The sequence below is a fragment of the Stegodyphus dumicola genome, chromosome X2 (assembly GCF_044657685.1).
Source record: "Stegodyphus dumicola isolate Sdum_Otavi_A_Nest chromosome X2, ASM4465768v1".
NCBI lineage: Eukaryota > Metazoa > Arthropoda > Arachnida > Araneae > Eresidae > Stegodyphus > Stegodyphus dumicola.
The window spans coordinates 111322414-111345276 of NC_140781.1; the positions used below are offsets into that span (position 1 = coordinate 111322414).

The 22863-nt window shown below is 36.2% G+C and overlaps 1 protein-coding gene across 2 annotated transcripts; it reads right to left on the reverse strand.

The window, feature by feature from the left end:
• Positions 1 to 1701: 1701 nt before the first annotated feature.
• Positions 1702 to 22853, reverse strand: LOC118200561 (protein FMC1 homolog). Of its 2 annotated transcripts, none has more exons than XM_035372521.2 (4): positions 22703 to 22853; positions 22367 to 22522; positions 4463 to 4571; positions 1702 to 2157 (listed from the first exon to the last, which is right to left on the reverse strand). In XM_035372521.2, the coding sequence occupies exons 1-3, from the start codon at positions 22766 to 22768 to the stop codon at positions 4476 to 4478; spliced, it is 318 nt and encodes a 105-aa protein (XP_035228412.1). In that variant the 5' UTR covers positions 22769 to 22853; the 3' UTR covers positions 1702 to 2157; positions 4463 to 4475. The 2 variants fall into 2 exon arrangements, with proteins under 2 accessions (XP_035228412.1, XP_085665049.1); XM_085808923.1 differs by having other exon boundaries at positions 1702 to 2173.
• Positions 22854 to 22863: the final 10 nt, after the last annotated feature.

The window sequence follows — 22863 nt, forward strand, 5'->3', positions numbered from 1 at the left end:
ATCTTCAATTTTATCATAGGGTTAATACCCTATGATAAAATTGAATAATTGATCATAGGGTTAATACCTCTTCATTTTCCTTCATGAAAAATGGCATTTTGGAAGACCATGACAGCAGTAACACTGTAAACTTTTCTAATAGATATAGGTAACTAATATTTAAACACTGTAAGTGTTTATATTCGGATTATCAAACAGACCATGAGAAAATAATTTTCCTTCATACAGTGCTTATCTACTTTTGAAATCGTGTCAACACTTTAATTACCAGAACTTTCTCTTCTGGGCATGTACAGTAAGCAACTGATTAACACTGGCTAACTCAATGTATGGTCTGCCTTTACGACCCTACATATACACAGGGTTGCCCTCAAATAGGAGAATGAAATTCTTTGACTTTTCCAGGTGTGTTTTAAGAGAATTCCAGTCTATCCGCATAATACACGTTGGCTGTGCTAAGAAGGTAAATTAATTATGGTACCGCTTGAAAACAAAAAATTTGCCAATTACGTACGACTTATATATATATATTATACATAATCCCCAAAGCATTACTATTACAACTATAATAGGAGTTGTTTTCTCCACTGAAGATTGAGATTAGAATCTGCCCAATCTGGATTAAAAAACGTCTTTTTTTTTTCTTTTTTTTTATACATTTTGCAGCTAAATGAAAGAAAAATCTATTTAATGGTATTTTCAAATAAATTCAGGTATTTTATATTTATTTATTAGCATACATAAGCAATAAATATGTTCATTGAATTTCGTGATGGTATGTCATCCTACTGCTAGAATTAATTTCAGGATTAATGCCAGAGAAAATTTCCTGAAATTTGAAAGTACTATTTAATACTAATAAATAAATTTAGACGGAAGAAGCAGCATTAAATGATACAAATAACATTAAAATAAAGATAACCATTTAAAAACTGAATTAGAATAATGAACGATTATTTTGGCGACTATAGTTATATTAAATGGTTAGCCAGTATACTGATTACTATTTTTTATTTTACAGCTACGGCCTTGGCACGATTTTGAAAATTGTCGCCAACACTAAATTGACCGTTGCTGCTCATCATAACGTCCCCAAATTCCGTGTATACGGTGCATGGAGGTTTAGAATAGAATACATGAAAGCTATTCTAATCCCCATGGTACCCTATACTAGGATTAAATCAATTTTATTTTACACGAGAATATGTATTTTCCTTAGTTCAACATCCACTGCATATGCGCGTCTGTCGATTCTCGATGTTACTGGGAACTTGCTTTAACTTTCTAAAACACAATCTTATTGGAGCTGCGAAAATTGGCTTTATACCAGCTGGCCTCACGCGGTACACAATTCGCCAAAACAGGTGATCGCTTCCAACGTCGGAGCAAAACTCGCTTTTTGGGGGGCATCGCCGTATGAAATTTCCTGACTTTTCCAGATTTGGGCTAAAATATTTCAATTACCTGACATTTCCCTGAATTTTTTGGTCAATTTTCGAATTCCCCGACTTTTCCAGGTTTTCCCAATTTTCCAGGTAGCACGACAACCCTGTATACAGCTTTGTATTGCAATTATTTGCACATATCCAATGATCCAGCAAAATACCATTTTCTTGAAGAAAAATTACAGACTTTCTGTAAGTCTTTATGCTTCAACAAGTGTATATGATTAAACCCAAACATTTAAAATACTACTACAGCTAGAAAACAATAATTTTAATGACAAATAAATACAGTCTCTTAGTTACATTCATAAACAGGGATTCAGCATTTGGTGATACAAAGTTAGATAGTGCAGTATTTGCCCTGCTTAAGATTGCAAAGTTAGATGATGGATTTAAACAAAACATAGCTTAAAATTTAATGAAGAAGGCCACAATTAAAGACTGCCAACTTTATTGATTATTACACAGCTGCTTTATGGGCCAGTGTAAATGCAAAGGTTAGCAGGATTGCTAAATATTTTGTTACACCAGAAAATAGTTTAAAAGGCATAAAGGATAAATGATGATTAGACGAGAGGGGGAATAGCAGTCAGATTAAATTCATCTTCTTCTGGCTGAAAACAACATCATCATTGGTATTTTACATCTTTTCCTCACCTAAACTTTTTCAATCTTGTTCCTTTTCCATCAGTCTATTTCCATTTCTACTCTTCTGAAAAGTAATATCACTGAAAATGTTACTTGTAAGTTTTATACTAAATAATATTTTACTAGAATTAAAAAATTCTACTATCTATGATGCATTTTCCCTTCAATTATGAAAAATGTACATCCATGGCATCTTCGTGTCCTTAGGTGACTACTTAAGCATGCTTAATGGTAAAAACCAGCAATGACATGAGAATTACATGAAAAGGTTGTGCATCATTAGCCATTTTGTTTTACACATAACACAATACCATCATCTTACTTACCTGGTAATTCTCAGATTAACTGTATACAAACATTCTATACTTTATAACAGAGGGACCGGAAAGTAATGTTGTTTCTGCACATGTCGACAACAACATGCTAAGGGCAGAAGTGGAAGCAAATCCATGTCAAACACTCTTAACCAATCTTAGTCGACCATCCAAGAACATTTAAAGCAAAATGGAAAAATAAGCAAAGCAGGTGTTTGAGTCCCCCATAATCTGTCCGAAAAGAACAAAGCCAATCGATCCATCACATGCAACGTATTGCTTCAACAGCACCATACAGAAAAATGGGTCCTATATGATATGATAATCCAAAACGCAAAAGGAAATTTTAATAGGGGTTACAAAGGGTTTACATCCCAAAAAGGTGCTTCTGTGTGTTTGGTGGAGCATTCGCGGAATCGTTCATTTTGAATTGCTAAAACGTGGACAAACTGTTAATGCAGATCTTTATTGTGAACAATTGGATCGAGTGAACCAATCTTTAATCGAAAAATATCCGGCGATTGTCAATAGAAAAGGCATCATTCTGCAACATGACAATGCAAGACCGCACCGTGCAAGATGTCCAAAATGTCATCTTGAGATATTTTACTCAAAAAGTAATTGATTTATATCGGTCTGGGGATTGAAAATCTGCACACTAGATGGCAAAAGGTTGTTTATAACGAAGGTGACTACATTATTGATTAAAAATAAAAACGTGTTAAAAATTTATTCATGTGAATTACATGTAAGAAAGCGACATTACTTTCAGGTCCCCCTATTATGTTATACGATGTAAGATACAAAATTAGACAATCATAAAAGAGCTTGGAAATGGTTAGAAACAGATAAAATATATATCATGGCTAGGGTAGTTAGATTTAAAGGGCCGTTCCCCCTGGGGTTTATCTGAGCTAACGGAGTCAGTTGCATGTGTCAACTAGACCCGCTGTGGCTGCAGTTCAGATTTTTCAACTTACTACCCTATGGGAAAAACTGGTTTTGGAGATGGGTCAGCTACATCAGTTGTGTTCGTTTGCTCAGATAAACCCCAGTGGAAATGGCCCTTAAGAGGTTAAAATACACCTTAGCCCATTCAGAAGAAAATAATACAGATAACATTTTACAATGAACATAAAAAACATCGTAAGAGATGAAAATAATACCGAAAAAGATTTTGGCACTTTCTGATTATTTGTACCCCCCCCCACTGAAAAACAGCAAAAAAGTACTGATGAGGCAATACCCACAATGTTGCAAAAAAGTGTTTATGTGGACACTCAGGATGTCACCAAAAGCTAATTATGTGGCAGCCTAGGCATGCATATAGCACATAAGTATTTGAGTACACATGGATTTGCACTTTCGAAATTCAATAGTTATTTTCCTGATTAGCACTTTTTTGGCACTGTGTACATTTGTTTTGCTGTATTTAACTGTAAATCATCTGTGGATTTTGGTTATTACAACAAAGCATGCTAGAGCTATCTGCCTAAGGGAAGGGCTGCCTTCGTGGAGGACTTTTTCTAAGAGAACTGATTTGTATACACATTACACACGAGGAAACACCATGAAAACACCTGTGCAGTCAGCCCATTCGCCTGGATTCGAACCTAGGTCAGAACTACTAGTCTTCAGAGATTTTACTACTCAGCCTAATCATCTGTGGAATTTGCCTCTTTTATTTTCTATTTTTTTAACGAATGTAAAAAGTAGATGGGACTGGATGCATCATTCAAATCATTGCCATCTTAATAACTTAAACTGTGCTGGTGCCCCTATGACAACCATTCACAGAAATGAAATGTAAATGGATTAGTATGAGGTTCCTGGGCAAATGCCTGTTGGGTTTATGTGTTAGGATGACCCAGATTGAAACAGAAATATACCCAAACAAATGTTTCTCTGTAAAGTCATCAATGAATTCCCTAATGCACTTTAAAATCACCAATGGGTTTGTAACTTTTAGGTGGAAGGTTAGGATAATCAGAACGTGCCCAAATTTTTTGTTGAAAAAAATCACATTTTCAATGAGATAAATAATGAACAAATCACCTTGTGTGATATCTTAAATCTCCTTATTCTCTGGAAGTCTAAATCCCAGTAGATCTGCAGTTTCTTGCACAGAACGCTCTCCTTTACTATAATATTGACTAAGTAACTCCTACAAAAGATGAGCTATTACAGTGTTTGACAAACTAGTATTTTGGATATTTTGTTAAGATTCAGAATGGTTTATATGCACAATAAAGTATTGTCCTGTTTTTCTGATGAATACATAATTTGGTGTAAAATACAAATCATTAGTTAATAAAAAAGGATATATACAATGCTATATTTGAGACACAAATTCTCTGCAAACATAATAAACAACAGCTCTTTCATTTCACGATGCTTGTTTTACAAATTAAAATTTTAATTTACAAAGCTTCTCTAAATTGCTAGAATAAGCCAACTCATATACATACTGTTCATATACACACTTGTGTAAGTCCATAACATTGAATGCACACAGAACTCACAATAGGTTGATAAAATTTATTTTTACAGAAAGAAACCTTTAAAGCTCTGGAACTCTTTACAAAAGCACTCATACAGTTCTCAGCATCACAGCCAATAGTTACATTTCAAACTACTAAGAATGCTACAATTACAGTTACAAATAGGGATCAAGTTCAGTACCAACTCCAGTCACACAGGGACCGGACCAAAATGTTGCCAAGCTTGGCGACAAAAATTAGTCATGATAACCACTGCCAGCTTGGCAATATCTCACCAATTTAGCGAGATAGCCATTTAGTTCAATGTTAAATAGACTTGGCCCAATAATTTTATTTTTTTGGCACAGATTCATCTCTTTCAAGCATTTCACGTTACATTCAGTGGTGTAAATAGGGGTATGCAAAGAATGCAGACACATAGTAGCCCAAGGCATTAGAGGGCCCTTAGACATTCTGCTGAATTAGATTTACAATTTTTAAATTTAGAAAGAAAATAGAAATATATTGGTTATTTTTGCTTCCATAAAAACATACATATAATGTATGTACAAAAGCAGAAGCTTGTGTAGCTTAGAGGGGAAATATTGGACAAAAGCCATTAGTGATTCTGTGTCTAGTTATAGTTTCATTACAGGCTTATTGTGAAAGCCATTTTCGAGTTTCTGGAGGCTAGCCTGTGACAGAGGCAGCTAACACAATGGGATGGAACATTAGGAACCTCTATAATTCATTAGATGTCTTTGTAAGGACTTCCAAAAATATTTTTACACTATAGCTTCACATCAGATTTTTCTCATACACATAAAGGAGTGAGCTAATTTAAGGGTAAAGATTAATAATGCTCCTCAGAACACTGTCGCTACATATCTGTTACTGTGTTTTAAAGTGTTGCTAGATAATTATAATATTGAATAACATTGAAAAAGTGAATGAATAAAGCATTTTAAATCCTACTTCTTTCTATTTAAAAATATAACTTTCTCCTTTTCATAGTTACCAATCCCCCCCTCAATTACTGGAATAACGAATTAGTAGTTAGCTTTGGGCAGTTTCTTCAAATTACCATAATACCTGATTAAAGAAATTTTGTGATGCATAGTAATTATAATACTTATTTAAATATACACAATTTTAAGAAAATTCTTTGCCAAACAGCAAATGCAACTTTTAATGAAAGTGAAATCTTACTCCATATGATAATTAACAATCAAAGGCAAATATATTTTTATGATTTTAATGCCAATAATGCTCGTTATAGCAAACTTCTGTATCCAGCAGAAAAAGAAAGTGGGGCTATTATAGCAAAAATTTCTTTAATACACCATTGGGCTTTTATACTGGCATAGTCGGCATGGGTATCAACTATGGATTTTATTGAATAGTAGTTTAAAAAAATACCTACCATAATAATATACTATTGTCAAAATTAAGAGAATTTGTAAATTATGTCTATTTTTATAAAAAGTACTGAATCAAAGGTACTAATTAAATCGCCAAAGAATTACATAAATATTCAGACTTGAATACAAAACTGTACACAGGCTTGTCTGTGAACAGTGATTGTGGAGGGTATATAAGCACACAAGATTTTTTTTGGCAATTTCTGTGAATGAACGATATTTACCTTGTTTCTTGCAAGAAGTGAGTAAATTTTTTAAGGCATCAGGTAGAATGAGAAGCCATGAATGTATAGATGATGGAATAAGATCGAGAACTGTCAGTAGATTGGAGGCAAGCGATTCACAAGTGATTGTGGTTACTGAGCTCCATATAATGCCCTCTGTCATCTCCGATTCATGCAAACAGTTTCAGGACACTGGATCCATATAGAAAAGATTTGGACAATGTTGGCTAAGATCCACAATGATGAATGACGATTGATATTCGGCACTTTTTGCAGGGCAACACAGAATTGCTGCAGCATTACAACTATCATATGAGTTGTACGCTGTGATTGGAACCCGAGTTTCACAATCTATAGTTGTACAAAGGCTTCATTAGGTAAGGCTGTAGGCCAGAAGACCCACTGTTCGCATCCCACTCACCAGCACACAAAACAGCACGCCTAGCGTGGTGCACGCAATGTGTGCCGTGAAGCACCATGCTTTTTACAGATGAGTCGAGATTCAGCCCACACAGATTTTCAGCACAACCTGTATCAGGAAAAAGCTTGAACATGATAACAACAATCTGTCATCGAGGAAATGGTCATTACTGCTGTGGAGATGTAATGGTTTGGGCAGGCATTATGTTGGATACCCCTGCATGTGTTTGAGAAAGGTTCCATGACTGGTATGAGGTATACAGGTGAGATCTTAGAGCCCTATGTTCGACTTTTCAGGGGTGCAATTGATCCTGGGTTCATGTTGTAAGATTTTCACTGTTTTAATCTTAATTACTGTAGAAAGTGGCGAATCTTAAGAACTAGTTAGCGAATAATCGCTTAAGTTCGTGTGGCAAGAAACAACAAGATGGAAGGGTAACTAACCCTTTATTATTCCAATAAGATTTAACAAAACTCCATCTTGGAGTGTACAATAAAAGCCGACACTTGGACTTGAACTTAAGAAACTAAGAATTAAACTGAAACTAAGTTTAACTAAAGAAATATAGCCAAGCTATCAAGTTTCTAATGCAGTTGGCCCCTTAAACACCGGATGACTGCAAAGCTATCAAGGGCCTGCATACGGCCGAGCGTAATAACAGCTTTGAGAGAGAGAGAGTGGCTAAAAGGCATTCGCAAACCAGAAACTCTAATTCTCTCTCACTAAGGCCAAAGAACTTCGCAATTAAATACCGCTCTTCCTCGTTATGTATTCAGACGTGATTCTAAAACTACGTTCTGGTCGGAAGTAGTAAGTTGAAGTTAAGAATTTGACAGGAAAGGAACTTTAACTTAAAATTTAACTGTTAATAAAATTAACATAATCCTTACATAGCTTCCAACCAGACATTAAATACTCGAAAAATAAGGTTTCAAAACAACCTTGTTTAAGTACACAGTGATCTGCTTTTGCTTAAACCAAAATTAGAAAATTGCAAAGACTTGGTTCACAGAAACCTCAGCAACACTGGCTATCTACTAAATGTATCTCCTTTTTGACCCCTTTAGAGATTTGTTAGCAAAATTTTGTATTCCTGCAGAAATTTTAAGAGTTGTTTCCATTGCTGGCAGATTCCACAAGGGCATACTAAGTTCCAAGCAAAAAGTATTGCGATTTATTTATAAAAACTGTTGGAATTTCTAAGACAATGAAAGGAAAGCATAGGAAAATGGCAACGTTGCTTGACGTAAGGATCATTATGATTGCCTGAAGATTGTTTATGCCAGAGGTTGGTATATTCTTGAAAGTTTGGCCACTTCTAAGGTGGTTGCAATAACATGTAAATACCTTTCAAATTTTGAGCGCTTCATTATGGAAGTTTCTTCCATTTTTAATTTCTGATACATATAATTTTCAGATGCATATAATTTTCAGCATGCTCTTTTTTAAAATGGCTACTGTTTTTCATGTGTTAGGTTGGCAAAAAAGTAGTCAGCAACAATTGTGGGAGCGATGGGCAGATAACGCTAAAGTATACCCTTTTTTTAAATAGCTAAGAAAAGATGAGAAGGCTTTCTTTCTTTTCTTTTCATTTCCCCCCTTCCTTTATTAATTTCAATGCAAACATTGATCCTGAGGCTGACATCAAATACAAACAATGGAAACCGTGTGCAATCAGTAGAGTGGTGAAATAAGGTACAGAGAACAACAGTGTTTGATGCCATTTTATATGCAATTGCCAAATAATACCCACTAGGGATGAGGGGGGAAGCCAGATTTCATTACAATAATACCCCAGTACACAGAATAAGTACCATAAGATATCAGTTCATAGTGGTAGGCACAGGATAGCAAGTAGTTCTGTAGAAATTCAAGTTTATGTGAAGAAAATGAAAAATTAATTTTCTTATTGAAATCTCAGTTATTGTATGAATTCTTAATTAAAATTTTTTAACATTTTTTTTTTCATTTTTTTGTCTGTTATTGTATCTAATGATATTTAAATCTGAATCAGTTGTTAGTTAAATTTAGTTTAAGGTGCTTCAGAAATCAAAAAAAGCCAATCTAAAGTCGAATCCCGCTAAATGCAAATTATTCAGACAGGAAGTGACTTACCTCGGACGTACGGACCAAGAAAAAATGTCAGCAGTTAAAGTTTGGAAAAGCTCCGAAATGTTCATTAGCTCAGAAGTTTCCCGGGACTTTGCATCTACTATTGCAGGTTTGTAAAGAACTTTTATTCGATCACAAGACCCCTTCACAAGCTGACAAAGAGCAAGCATGAGTTCTAGTGGACCAAAAAATGTGAGGGTGCCTTTAACAAAGTAAAGGAGTCTTTAACATCTGCGATAGTCCTGATGTATCCTCAGCTTGACAAACCATTTATTTTCAACACCGATGTAAGCAATTAGTGTGTCAGTGCTGTTTTGTCCCCAAAAATAAATGGTCAAGAACGTGCCGTAGCATATTTGAGCAAGTATCTGAGTTACCAGGAAAGTGTTGCTTGCTATAGTTAAATGCATAGAAGATTTCCATCATTTATCTCTGGTAGAAAATTCCTGCTCCGCAACTATTGACATTTTTAATCTGGATTTTAAATTTTGAGAATCCCAAAGGCCAGATAGCTAGATGGATACAGAGATTCCAGGAGTATGACATCACTGTCTGTCATCGGAAGGCTCATCACATGAAAAACACTGACGTTAAAATACCCTGCTCAGAAAGCTCTGATATTGTTCCAGGTTCAAAGTGAAATACGAGCTGCTTACTCCAGTCGAACGTCAAGTTACGAACTCAACATTGTCTGACCCAGACACATGGAGGGACGAAGTTAGGAAAGACCATTTGGAAGGTGGCAGCATTAAACCCACTATTGACTTAATGGAATCTTCAAATAGGAAATCTACCTGGCAAGACATTCGATTTATATTTGTAAAACAAGACAATATTGGGCTCTCTGGAACTCGTTCCCTATTAGAAGCGGCATCTTGTACCGGAAATTCAAATCAGATGATGGAAATGCTTTCAGATGGCAGTTTATACTTTGAAGATCCTGGATCCCGGATGTCCTTGAAGAACTATATAGCAGTCCCACAAGAGGAATAATGAAGACTTTGCAGTGTTCGAGGACACTTCTACTGGAGTAATGCAAAGGATGATGTACAAAAGTGCCGCAAATCTTGCGATCTCTGAACATTACAATGTAGGAGCTCCTTTTGAACATATTACCTTTGACATCCAGGGATCTCTGCCACAGACAGCTGATGGCAACAAATACATTCTCTTTGTCACTGATTACTTCACCAAGTGCCCTGAAATGTATCCTATTCCTGGTCAAGAGGCTATCACGATAGCAGAGGTAATGATACAGCATTTAATTTCCAAGTTCAGAGTGCCTCCTCAGTTACGTTCTGATCAAAGAAGGAATTTTTATCTCGGCTAAAGAACTCTACAAACTACTCGGCATTGACGAAACCCAAATGACACCTCTACATCCCCAGTCAGATGGAATGGTAGAGAGGTTTAATCAAACCATCCTTAATAGCCTTTTGTTAATCATTTCCAGAGATTAACAGGATTGTAGCCAGAAGCTATTTCTGTTCTTAGTGGCCTATCGCAGTGCTGTCCATGAGACAACTGGCTGTTCTACATTGCCATCTCGATGCACCTTCATAGCCTGAGAAGTACATTCAAGATCTCCAGGCACAGTTTGAAGTGATGCACAATTTTGCACATGAACAAGTCAATTTGCCATTGGAGAAGACGAAGACTGATATGACACAAGTGTTACAGGACATCGATTCAACAAAGCTGACAAGGTGAGGTTATGGAATCCAATTCAATGGAAAAGGCTCTCTGCTAAACTAGTCACCTTGGGGCAGTCTTTACACCATCTTAACAGGCTGAACAACATCATAGTTTAATCCATAAGTCACCAGATTCTAAGTCAAAATGATTCATTATGCTAGGCTAAGCTCCTTACTATGGCCATAGTATGTAGTCCTCATAGTGTATGTACTGTAAATAGGTAGACTAAGTCCATGGTCCTGTTTGTATATGAATTTGTAAATTTATGAATTTATTTATTGATTTAGTATTTGACTTGCTTTATGTTATTTACTGAAAGTATTGCTTTAGTATTGCATTGATTTTCCTTATTTGTAAGCATGGCATCCTGTCCAGGGATTGCACCGCCCAGAGCTGCAGTCCCTGGAAATGGGGCAGTGTTACAGACTTTGCATATTATGTGAATAATTTTAGTGAAACTATATGTAAAACTAGTATTTTTTTGTATAATGTAACCAGTGATCTAAGTAGAATTCATAGGCCCCTATACAAAAATATATTTCTGGGCCCCACTCCCTATGATTGAGGCTGTTGAGGAATCCCTGAGGCTGTTGCTCCCCACTTCCTTCTGCAGCAAGGCAGTTTCCATCTCCGGGATGGTTCTCAGAGGGAGATGGCAAGATGAAATTGTCCTCCAAAGAGCATCCTACACATGCTCTGTAGGATTAAGGTTAGGACATCTGGCAGGCCAATCCATGCAGTGATTTATCCTCACTTTCCAGGTATCATCGACCAGATGATCCCTATGTGGATTGAGTGTTATTGCCCATTAACTATTTAAGGATTATGCTAATTTTATTAACAGTTAAATTTTAAGTTAAAGTTCCTTTCCTGTCAAATTCTTAACTTCAACTTACTACTTCCGGCCAGAACATAGTTTTGGAAACTTTCTGAATACTTAATGAGGAGGAGCGGTATTTAAACCGCGAAGTTACTTACAGAGTGAGAGAGCATTAGTTTCTGATTTACGCGTGTCTGCCTTTTTGGCCACTCTCTCTCTCAAAGCTGTTATTACACTCGGCTGTACTCAGGCCCTTGATAGCTTTGCAGTCATCTTGTGTTTAAGGGGCCAACTGCATTAGAAACTTGAAAGCTTCAGCTATATTTCTGTAGTTAATCTTAGTTTTAGTTTCACCTCAAGAGTTATCGAGTCCCGTGAAACGATAGTCGAAGAATTGAAAAAGGACCCGAATTTAAAGATATTTACACATACTTGGAAGACCCTGAAAACTTTGAGCATATAGATTTAATGGCTATTCGCAAGAGGGCTCAGCATTACGAAATAATCAACAAATTGTTATTTTATACAAAGGTAACAAATGAAAATCAGGAATACTGGCAAGTAATCTCAGCGAGTCTATGTTTTAAGTATATTAGAGGAGTTGCACGATCTACCATCTGCTGGACATTTCAAAATACGAAAAACACTAAAGAGGGTACACGAAGCGGTTTATTTTCCGCAGTTACAGAGAGTTATTACGGCGTATGTTAAGTCATGTCCTATGTGCCAGTTAATAAACGATGTTAATTACAGCCCAGCCAGGTATTTAAAAAACATAAAGACCACTTTTCCAAATGGAATTGTTGGCATAGGACCCTACCCTAGGACAAAAAAACAACAAAAACAGATATCTATTAACAATCGTTGACCCTTTTTCAAAATGGGTAGAAATAGTCCGTCTTAAACGAGTTTCAGCTAAAATAGTCACAGATTCATTCTTAAATAAATATATTTTAAAATACGGGGCTTCACTAAAAGTAATATCAGATAACAGAAAACAGTTTGTTAGCAGTATATTTAAAAATTTGTGCACAGGACTTGGCATACGCCATCTACAAATGGTACCATATAGAATATAGCGGAACGCGTAAATAAGAATATTGTAAAAATTATCAGGGGATATGTGAAAAATGTTCATGACCGCTGGGACAGCTGTGTCAATGAGTTAGGTTTTGCCTTGAGAACCGCAAAGCACGATACTACGCAGAAGACCCCCGCAGAGTTATTTTAAGGAAGAAAAATCATAACGCCTTTGGATAAGCTGTTCTTTGTACAACAGAGACAAGAAGAATTCAAGTTAAAAGACATTCAGAAAATTATCGACAAAGCAATTAAAAGCTCTGACATAGTAAGACAAAAGCAAAAAGTCTATTATGGCAGAAATAGAAGGGAATTGGAATATAAAGTGGGACAGCAAGTTCTTATGTTGAATTATTCATTATCATCTACACCCGAAAACAGAGTTGCAGAGTTTGAGCCCAGGTTTGAAGGGCCGTACATGGTAGAAAGAATAAGAGAAGCCACGTTCTATTTAAAGGCCGAAAATGGCCCACTGGTTGCAAATATTGACCAGATCTAGCCGTACTACAGCAGTAATGATTTTAAAGTACAGGATCCTGGAAGTGAGGAGAGAAGCTCGCCAGCTCAAGAGCACAGCTGGGGTCCCCCAACACAAAAAAAGGAAGCAGAGCCAGCAAACTTTGACCAGGGGGATCCAATCCAGTAATGCTACAAGTGCACAAAAAAGGAGGAAGTTAGCACCGACAGATCAACGAGCAGAGCCGAGGATTCTGTGAAAACTCCAGTACCACCGACCAGGAGAGAGAGGCCTGCTGACAAGGTTCCAGTAAAGGAGAGAATTCAACAACGAGTGGAAACTAGATGTAAACCACAGTTTCCAGCAGCAACAACTACAAGGGAGAACCAGAATGGAAAACGAAAAGCCAGAAAAGACCCGTGGAGACAACCGTGCCTGACCAAGAAGTTAGAAAGTCCAAGAGAAGATTCAAAGACCTTGAAGGCCGGATATCCCCACCGAAGCTAAAAAGGAAATTGGCATTCTAGAACCCGCAACCCTCCTGAAAGAGTCCCAGATTCCTAGACAAGGGGCAAAAAAGGAAAAGATCGGAAGCGAACGGCATGGAACATCAAAGTTCGAGAAGAAGGTTGGAGGTCATCAGGTTCTAGACGTTTCAGCAATTCTGCCACATCAGAATGCAGGAATACAGAAAAAGATAAGTGAAAACTTCTTTGCTTATTTTTCTTTGAAGTTCAAATTATATCATCTTGTTCCAAGTTGCTAAGAGAGAGAGAGAGATTATTGCGCAAAACCAAAGATGATTATATCGCGCGAAACACAAGATGGGATGATTACAAATGATGAAATTAATATACAATAAATAAAAACAAGTATACAAATGTACCAAATCCAGAGGATGAAGTCATATAAAAACAAAGTTAAAAGCATACATTAAAATTCAAGACACAGTCTTCAAAACAAATTACATTAGATAATAAAAGCCAGTCTCTTTTAAGTAATAAAATAAATTGCAATTGACCTCTCTTCCGATTAAAAGGTTGAGAGGTAAGTCACAGCTACTCAAATATTTCTGGCGAAGACTATTAAAACATGGATACTCAATTAAAATATGACAAACAGATAAACAAACATTACAATTAAAACAAACAGGCTCATTTTCAGCTTTGAGAAGATAGTTATGTGTCACTCTAGTGTGACCAATTCTGAGGCAAGTCAAAAGAACTTCCTCCTTACGATTTCCAGCAAAATCCCAATGCTCAATTTTAGGCTTTACATTTCTCAACTTATTGTGAAGCTGAACGTCCCAAATTTGCTGCCATTTTTTTCAGATCTTCCCCTTGATGACACAACAGATGTCTCTAAAACGGATAAGGCGACTGGACAGTTCAACAGCAGATTTTGCCGCAATGTCTGCAAGCTTGTTTCCCTTTATTCCCGTATGCCCGGGAACCCAGCAGTACAGGATTTCATATCCTCGAAACTTTAAGTTTATATGAATTTTGAGAACATCCACTACAACAGAATTTTCAGTGTTGGGCAAAGCTTCCAAAGATTTAAGAGCACGATACGAGTCTGTATAAATTATGAACTTTTTGTGGAAGAACTTTGAGATGTACAAAAGACCATAATAGATTGCAGTTAGTTCACATGTTAAGACTGAGAAACCATTGTGCAAACGTCTGCCCTCTATGTGATCTTGAAATACAAACACCATCCCAACATTATCATTTGACCTGGATCCATCTGTATATATCGGATAATAACTGCTATATTTGTGCCTGTGCTCAGTGAAGAGTGAAGAGTTGTCTATAAATGATCTCGTTGGTGCTTGCCTTGACATGATGCTTGAAAACATCAAGAAGCTGAATCTGTGCATTTTCCCAAGGTGGGATTTCAAAATTCTGTACTGCTTGGGGATGCATATCAGAGAGGGAAAGTTCCTCAATGACAGGGCGAACTCTTAAAGGAAAAGTAGGAACACAGGATGGACATGTTTCAAATAAAGTGTTACACACATTATCAAGTAAGCACAGCTTATTGGGATGTTCAGATTGGGATAGAATATTAAAATATTGCAATAGGGACATTTCTCACACCTCAGATAAAGTGATGGTTCATTGGAGTCACCATACAGGCTCTGGACAGGAGAAGTCCTGAAAGCTCCTGAACAAATCCGCAGAGCTTGATGATGAACAGGATCCAATTTTAACAATACTGATGACCGAGCGGATCTGTAAACAACTGAGCCATAGTCCAGTCTAGAGCGGACAAGCGCTCTGTAAATGCGAAGCATGGAGCAATGCTTTGCACCCCAGGAGGTGTTCGCCAATACTTTTAAAATATTTAGTGTTTTTAAACACTTCTTTCTCAGGTTTAAAAAATGAGAAAGGAAAGTCAATTTTTGGTCGAACGTCACACCTAAAAATTTTACTTCGGGCGCAACTGGAATAATTGTACCATTCAGATATAACTCAGGCTCAGGATGGAGACCTCGTTTCCTACAAAAGTGAATACACACAGTTTTCTGTTTGGAAAAAGTAAATCCCTGTTTGTTTGACCATCCTTGGATCTTATTCAGAACCATCTGCAATTGCCTCTCTACGTATCTCATGTCTGCCCCTCGACAGCTAATCTGTAAATCATCAACATATAGAGATCCCAAGATGGTGGGAGGAAGTTCTTTTAGTACAGAGTTTATTTTTAAAATGAACAGGGTTACACTAAGCACACAGCCTTGAGGCACACCCTCTTCCTGTTCAAAAATATCTGACAAAACAGAGCCAATCCTTACTTGAAAAGTCCTAGTATTCAAGAAATTCTGAATGAAAATTGGTAGGTTGCCACGCAAGCCACTCCCGTGAAGATCCCGAAGTATACCGTATCTCCATGCCTTATCACAAGCTTTCTCATTGTCGAAGAATATTGAGACAAAGTGACTTCTTCTGACAAAAGCTTTTCGAATGGATGTCTCTAAAAGAAGCATGTTATCTACGGTCGTTCTACCCTTTTGAAAACCGCTTTGATAAGGAGATATAATATTATTCTTTTCCAAGAAGTAGGCGGCTGTTTACCATCTTTTCAAACAGTTTGCATAAGCAACTGGTAAGGGCAATTGACCGATAGTTGGAGGGATTCCTTGGATCTTTCCCTGGCTTAGCAATAGGAATTACAACAGCAAGACCTATGTGTCTGTAACAAAGCTCTCTTTAACTCTAGCACAGTAAAATCTCTATTATAAGGCTCAAAGTTGGAAGAGTTGAAAGCGATGGGATTTTTCTCAGAGTGTTGCTTGATAGAAAGAAATGCAGGTGAGTAATTTCTGCTGGAAGAAACGGCAGCAAATGTCTCACCAATAGTATTTGCAATTTTTTAGAGCTCACTTGGCCATCTTTTTCCAAAAAGGAAAGTGAGTGGTCTTTATATATCCCGCATGCTTTTCTGACTCTCTCCAAAACCCGCTTACTAGGCGTAGAGAATGTTATTGATGACACATACGAAATCCAGGAATCCCTCTGGCTCTGCCTCCTTACTTTTCGTGCATTTGCTTTGGCTCTTTTAAATGCCATCAGGTTTCGCAGAGTTGGGTATCTACGAAAAATCCCCCAGGCTGTTTTCTGTTTTATCAGTGCTTCATGACAGTCGCGATTCCACCACAGTTTCGAATATTTTATTATTTTTCCTGATGTTCTAGGAATGGAGAGCATAGCTGCCTGAGTAATAGCAGTTGTAACTGCTTCCACTGCATCATCGATAAGCACATCTTCTACCATGTTCTGTGTGAGATCTGCAGAGGAAGAGAAGAGTTCCCAGTCTGCCCTATCCAGTATGAACCGAGGGAGTCTCGACATGGGGTTCGCTCCTCTTCGTGCAAGAGACAAAACAATAGGATAATGATCGCTGTTGTACAGATCACTTCCAACACTAAAATTGCAAAATGGCAATAGAGATGGTGAACAGATGGCTAGATCAAGAGCGTGGAATGTCTTTGTCGGTTCATGGAAGTAAGTGTCTTGCCCATTATTCAGGATACAAAGGCAATGGTCTTCAATTACCTGCTCAATTTGCCTTCCTTGTGAATTGGTGTCTTTGCTTCCCCACAACAGACTATGGCCATTAAAATCACCCATTATGATAAAAGGCTCAGGCAGCTGAGCCACAAGGTCATTTAAATCCCGCTGATCAATGTGTTCATTAGGAGGCAAATAAGAAGAAACGATTGAAACTACAATATGAAAATTTACTTGTACAGCGACAACTTGGAGAGATGTCGTCAAAGGAAAGGAACTTGAGGGATAGTCCAGTGAGGTGAGGAAACATACCCCTCGACTGGCACGCTCACCTGCAAGGTTATCCTTCCTGACGAGAGAAAACCTCCAAAGTTTTGCATGCTGATCTGGTTTCAGATTTGTCTCTTGTATTGCCAAGCACACAGGATGATAAGCATTTACTATAGCTTGGATATCAAGCAAATTGCGGTGGAAACCGCGACAGTTCCATGAGACGAGAGTGGCCATTATGATTGATGTTTGCTCCTTCTGTGTTGCTTTTTAGTTTTCCGCGGAAGCAGATGTTCGGGAACTTCCATTCCCTCCTCCACTTCCATACTGTCTGAATCTAGAGATTCAGAATTCATACCATCTACAGAACTATTGCTTCGGCTTTTATTTTTGGATACTATTTTTGCAGGCACAGATTTTGGTTTGCTCAAGATTGTTATTTCTTTATTTTGTATGACATGGATTGGATTTTCCTTTTTCTTGCTTGCAGGCTGCTGGGTTTTATTTGGTGGAGTCTGTGTACTTATGGAAGTTTGGGTGGCTATAGTGCGTGTTGATTTAACGGCTCCGGCATATGATTTGTTTGATTGAGGCTGTGTGCTTTGAATTTGTCTTCTGGCTTCGGCATATGAAATGTTCCTAGAAACTTTTATGGTCTGGACTTTATAATTTTTTGGGAGGAAAAGTCTTTTATTCTGTCCTTACGTACAGATGTCATGCAAAAACATCGTTAAATTGCATTCGATAGTGGTCAAAATGGATATTTTTGTTGAAAACTTTTTGCGATTACAATACTTCCTTTTTACTTTGTACAAGGAAGTAAAAAAGGGGATGATAATAAAAAGGAAACATGAGCAATCCTTCTTGGTAAAATATACAACATTGTAGACAGTCACAGTCATTATAGATAGCACTCTGATGACTGCAATCGACTGAACAAACTGAAATATTTATTGATCTACGGGACTATAGACAAGATTTGAATGAAGAAGTAAGAATAATTATCATGAGTGAACAAACTGAAAATATTTATTGATCTACTGAAACTATAGACAGTGGCGTAGTGAGGTTGGGCCAAGGGGGTGTATGATGCCCCGGGCGTCGCTCGCAGAGGGGCACCAAATGGTCTCCAGAAAAGATTTTTATCGTATCACTGTGTTTTTTTCAGGACGGGGAGGGTGCCAAAAAGATATTTTGTCCCGGGTGCCAGTTATGCTGGCTACTCCACTGACTATAGACAATATTTGATTGAAGAAGTAAGAATAATTTTCAATGTTTTCAGCACTGCAAAACTGGAAATTCCAGTAAAAAGTGTGAGTGTTGTACCTTTTTACAACAGTTTTTATGAAAAGTTAATAGATTGTAGTCCCAGTACCTTTTTATTTATTTCCCTTAAATATAAAATTTACCTATAACATGACAGCCAACTAAAAATAGTTTTCAACAAATATTATCCAGTATTTTATAATCCTTATGTTTTGTCATTTTTATACCTAAAAAATATTTTGTGCAAGTACACAAATGATCTTAAGCATATCATAACCAAGACTTCCATCATTATCACCATACCTCAGACATACTATTTCACTTTATATCCATTCTTCAAACGCAAAGCCTAATTAGAGGAATTTTTCATATTTAAATCCCAAATTTTTCCTTTTTATACTTGGTATAAAATCAATTCCAAGTGTTTTCATTTCATATAAAACATAATTTATTTTTTCAAGCAGAATCATGAAAAGCTTTGAAATGCTAAATAAAAGTAAATTAAAGGAAAAAAGCGGTAAAGTGAAGGAATCGCCCACTTATTTGTTTGGCGCTTTTTACAAGAGTAAGAAGAATTAGATTTTTGTCAATTTTCTTTGACTTTTTAAGTGAAAATAGGTCGATGTGTGCATGGATAAAGTCAAAGGAGTGAGGAATGCCATTTTTGTGCAATTCTGGGATGTTTTTTAAGTGAAAATAGGTTGATGTGTGCATGGATACCAAGTATGTGCAATTCTTAAAAATGCGCCAAGCAGTGGGCGTTCTGCACTTTCCCCGAAAAAAGATCAATTAAATCATATATCCATTATTACATTACAAAACTGAGGCCATTTTTAATTTACTGATGGAAGAACTACAGTCAAAAGTCGTTAATTTGGACTCATCGGGACTTCGGTGATTCCGGATTATAGATCATCAGTTTAAATCTGGTAAGATAGCATGCAGAAATTATAAAATTAAAAATATGAAATTGTAATTTATGAAATAAAGAACAATTATGATCTAAAGGGTATCAAAATTAAAAAAAAAAAAAAAAAAAAGCTTAATATTTATTTGTTTACTTTATTAAACATTTCTTTCAATGTAAGTTGTTTAAGTTGCTTCGTTTTTTATGTGATAATACTTTCTCTTTAATTCTATAAACAGACATAATTTCTTGTTCAGTTACAAAGTTCCGCTGTTCAAGTCCTATAATTGCTGTGTCTACCGACTAATTCGTCAATCGAAATATTTTCGTTTTCAATAACCTCTGTCACTTTCTTCGCTATCGGAAGCGAATTATAATGACGAGGAATTTGATTTAAATCATATCAAAGACGGAGTACATCGAGATGAAATACTACAATCAGTAAGAAATTATAAGCCAAATAAAATAAAAACATCTGCCCTGAAGATAAGGATAGTGCTGACAGATCAACTTCCAATTCATTGCGCGCCCGCCGCGGCGTTAATGATAAACAAAGTTTAGATAAACAAACGTTAAAGTTTAGATAAACAAAGGATATGCCTTTATCCATTTTTTGCAGCAATTCCACTTTTTGTTTAATGAACTTCGAAATATACTTTCGCTTTGTAAATCATTTACATATTAGTAAATGTATATCAGAAATTCTGTTCGACATAATCGAAAGTTCAAGCTTACTTTTATAAAATTGCTCTAACAGTTCGCAAAAAATAATAAGCCGGATCCAATTCGAAGATTAAGGAACAATGCAATCTGCAACATTAACTGAAATAGATAATTAGATAATTTTAGCTTACCTTATACCGTCCGTTACACATTAAACGTGCACTCATAAACGTATTTTGTGCACGTGCACGCGCACAAGCTTATTCGCAGCCGTAAAGGTCTTACGCACATGCGTCAACGCGACGCCATGCGCAGAAAGTTTGTAGCTTTGAGGTCCGGATTAAAGATCATTCTGGATTATGGGTGTCCAAATTAACGACTTTTGACTATATTAGTTTCAGTTGAAAATTACATAAAATTCATCTTCTTTAGAAATGACATTCGTTTCATAGAAAATCTTTATACGCTGCAAGGAAAACTGAAATGACGGCCCTCTTCTTTAAGGAATAAAAATATTCTGCTATATATCAAAAGGCTTTTTTTAAAAAAAAAAAAAAAATCTGAAAAGTTATAATTTCCTACATGCAGCTATACATCCGCAGAGAACCCGTTGGCGCCGTTGCATTTTTACTCACCAAGTTCGCGGTTCATCGACGATGAGCCGAGCCATAAACGTGATATTTTGTAAAAGTGATTTTTAGTGCATGTAAATTCAAGTTAGCAAACAAAACAATATACAAGCATATGGTAGTAAAAGTTCACAGATAATAAGCATGTAGATGTAAAACGAACCGGTTAAACGTGATATACGAAAATAAATTTGTATTAAATTCAAGTTAGCACAGAAAAGAATATATTATTAAGCATAAGACAATACATAAGCATTTATAACGGAAATAAAAATTCATTTAAAAAATATAAATTACTATTAATATACTGAAATTAACCGGTTACACGTGATATACGAAAAAAATTTGTCTTAAATTCCAGTTAACACAGAAAACGATATATTCCTTACACCAGCAGTGGTTTGCTAAATTTGATGACCATGGTGATGCATCAAACTATTCTGTCATCTTAGATAATCAATAATATTTTTTATTTCAATTTCATCATCTATTTATGTCACACCTGCGATCCTCTGAAAGGTTATTGTTAGAAAAGCATTAACAATATATTGTTAAAATTTTACACCATAAAAATTGATTTATTCTCATAATTTTAGATGACAATAACCAATAATAAAAAGCATTACTTAATTATTTAAAATGTATATGCACATTTTTGCGGTCTATGAAAACAAATTATTTTAGAGGTTGGAAACCTCATGGTTCTTAGAGCTATTAATAATTAAGAACACAACGTAAACAGCCGTGTTACAAATTAGCATTCACCCCTCCTTTCATCCCAAACCAAAAACCGGCATCTACCTACGAAATTATTTCTATCTATTCGTTGTTAAAAAACTCAGAAAAAATAATAATAAATAAGAGAAGAATAATATAGATCTGCAAATGCGAACAATGACAGTGATAATTCGACAAAATGAACGCAAGAGGAATGGTTATAAACTTCGAACAAGCGAATAGGATAAATCCAATGGGTTACCAGGTTTGAACTATTATCGCTACTTAATTATTTAAAATGCATATGCACATTTTTGTGGTCTACGTAAACAAATTATTTTAGAGGTTGGAAACCTCATGGTTCTTAGAGCTGTTAATAATTAAGAACACAACGTGAAATGCCGTGTTACAAATTAGCATTCACCCCTCCTTTCATCCCGAACCGAAAACCGGCATCTACCTACGAAATTATTTCTATCTATTTGTTGTTAAAAAATTCAGAAAAAATAATAATAAATAAGAGAAGAATAATATAGATCTTCAAATGCGAACAATGACAGTGATAATTCAACAAAATGAACGCAAGAGGAATGGTTGCAAACTTCGAACAAGCGAATAGGATAAATCCGATGGGTTACCAGGTTTGAACTATTATCGCCAATGTTGGCGATGTTTACATTTACCGGGTTCTCTGCGGAAGTGCTTCCAGAACGATTTTTCGACATACGCAAAAGCTTCTCGAGAAATCTGATAATTTAGAAACAAAAAAAAAAAAAAAAAGGCGTACCTGATTTTTACGTAAAGATTGTAGGTAACATAGATAAGTTTTCCCCATAGAATACAATTCTTCAGGGCTTTTACAAGTACGTTTCTCTGTCAGTTGATGAATCCGATATTCATTGATCAAAAAAAGAAATGCCGACGTCTCCGACACAGGCTTCAACTAAAGTAAATAAATAAACAGTAAAATAAATACACTTGCGTCAATGTTAGAAAATACTCAAATATAGAGAACGCATTAATTTAAACATAAAACAGCGCTTAAATACACGAAATTTTAATCTCCCTCAAACATAATAGCTCACATGTAATCAGAAATACAGATGATAGAAGAAGAACAAACTTTTGGATTTGCCTTTCGCAGCTCGCGAGCGATACCACGCAAAACCGATGTCTTCACTCCGTTCATCGTTGCCGATCAAAGTTGTCCCCAAGGCAAAGAAGGTCTTGTTTTCCCCTCCGCTAAGTCTTTCTGCGCGAAGGACGAAAAATAATACTTAGGTA

Bases quoted from the DNA above. Each gene is read 5' to 3' on its own strand.
- LOC118200561 (XM_035372521.2), bottom strand. From the start codon at position 22,768: ATGAACGGAGTGAAGACATCGGTTTTGCGTGGTATCGCTCGCGAGCTG. The intron at 22,523-22,702 runs GTTTGTTCTTCT...TATTTACTTTAG, and splicing joins TGCGAAAGGCAAATCCAAAA to TTGAAGCCTGTGTCGGAGAC. The intron at 4,572-22,366 runs GTACGCCTTTTT...CATCTTTTGTAG, and splicing joins AATCTTTACGTAAAAATCAG to GAGTTACTTAGTCAATATTA.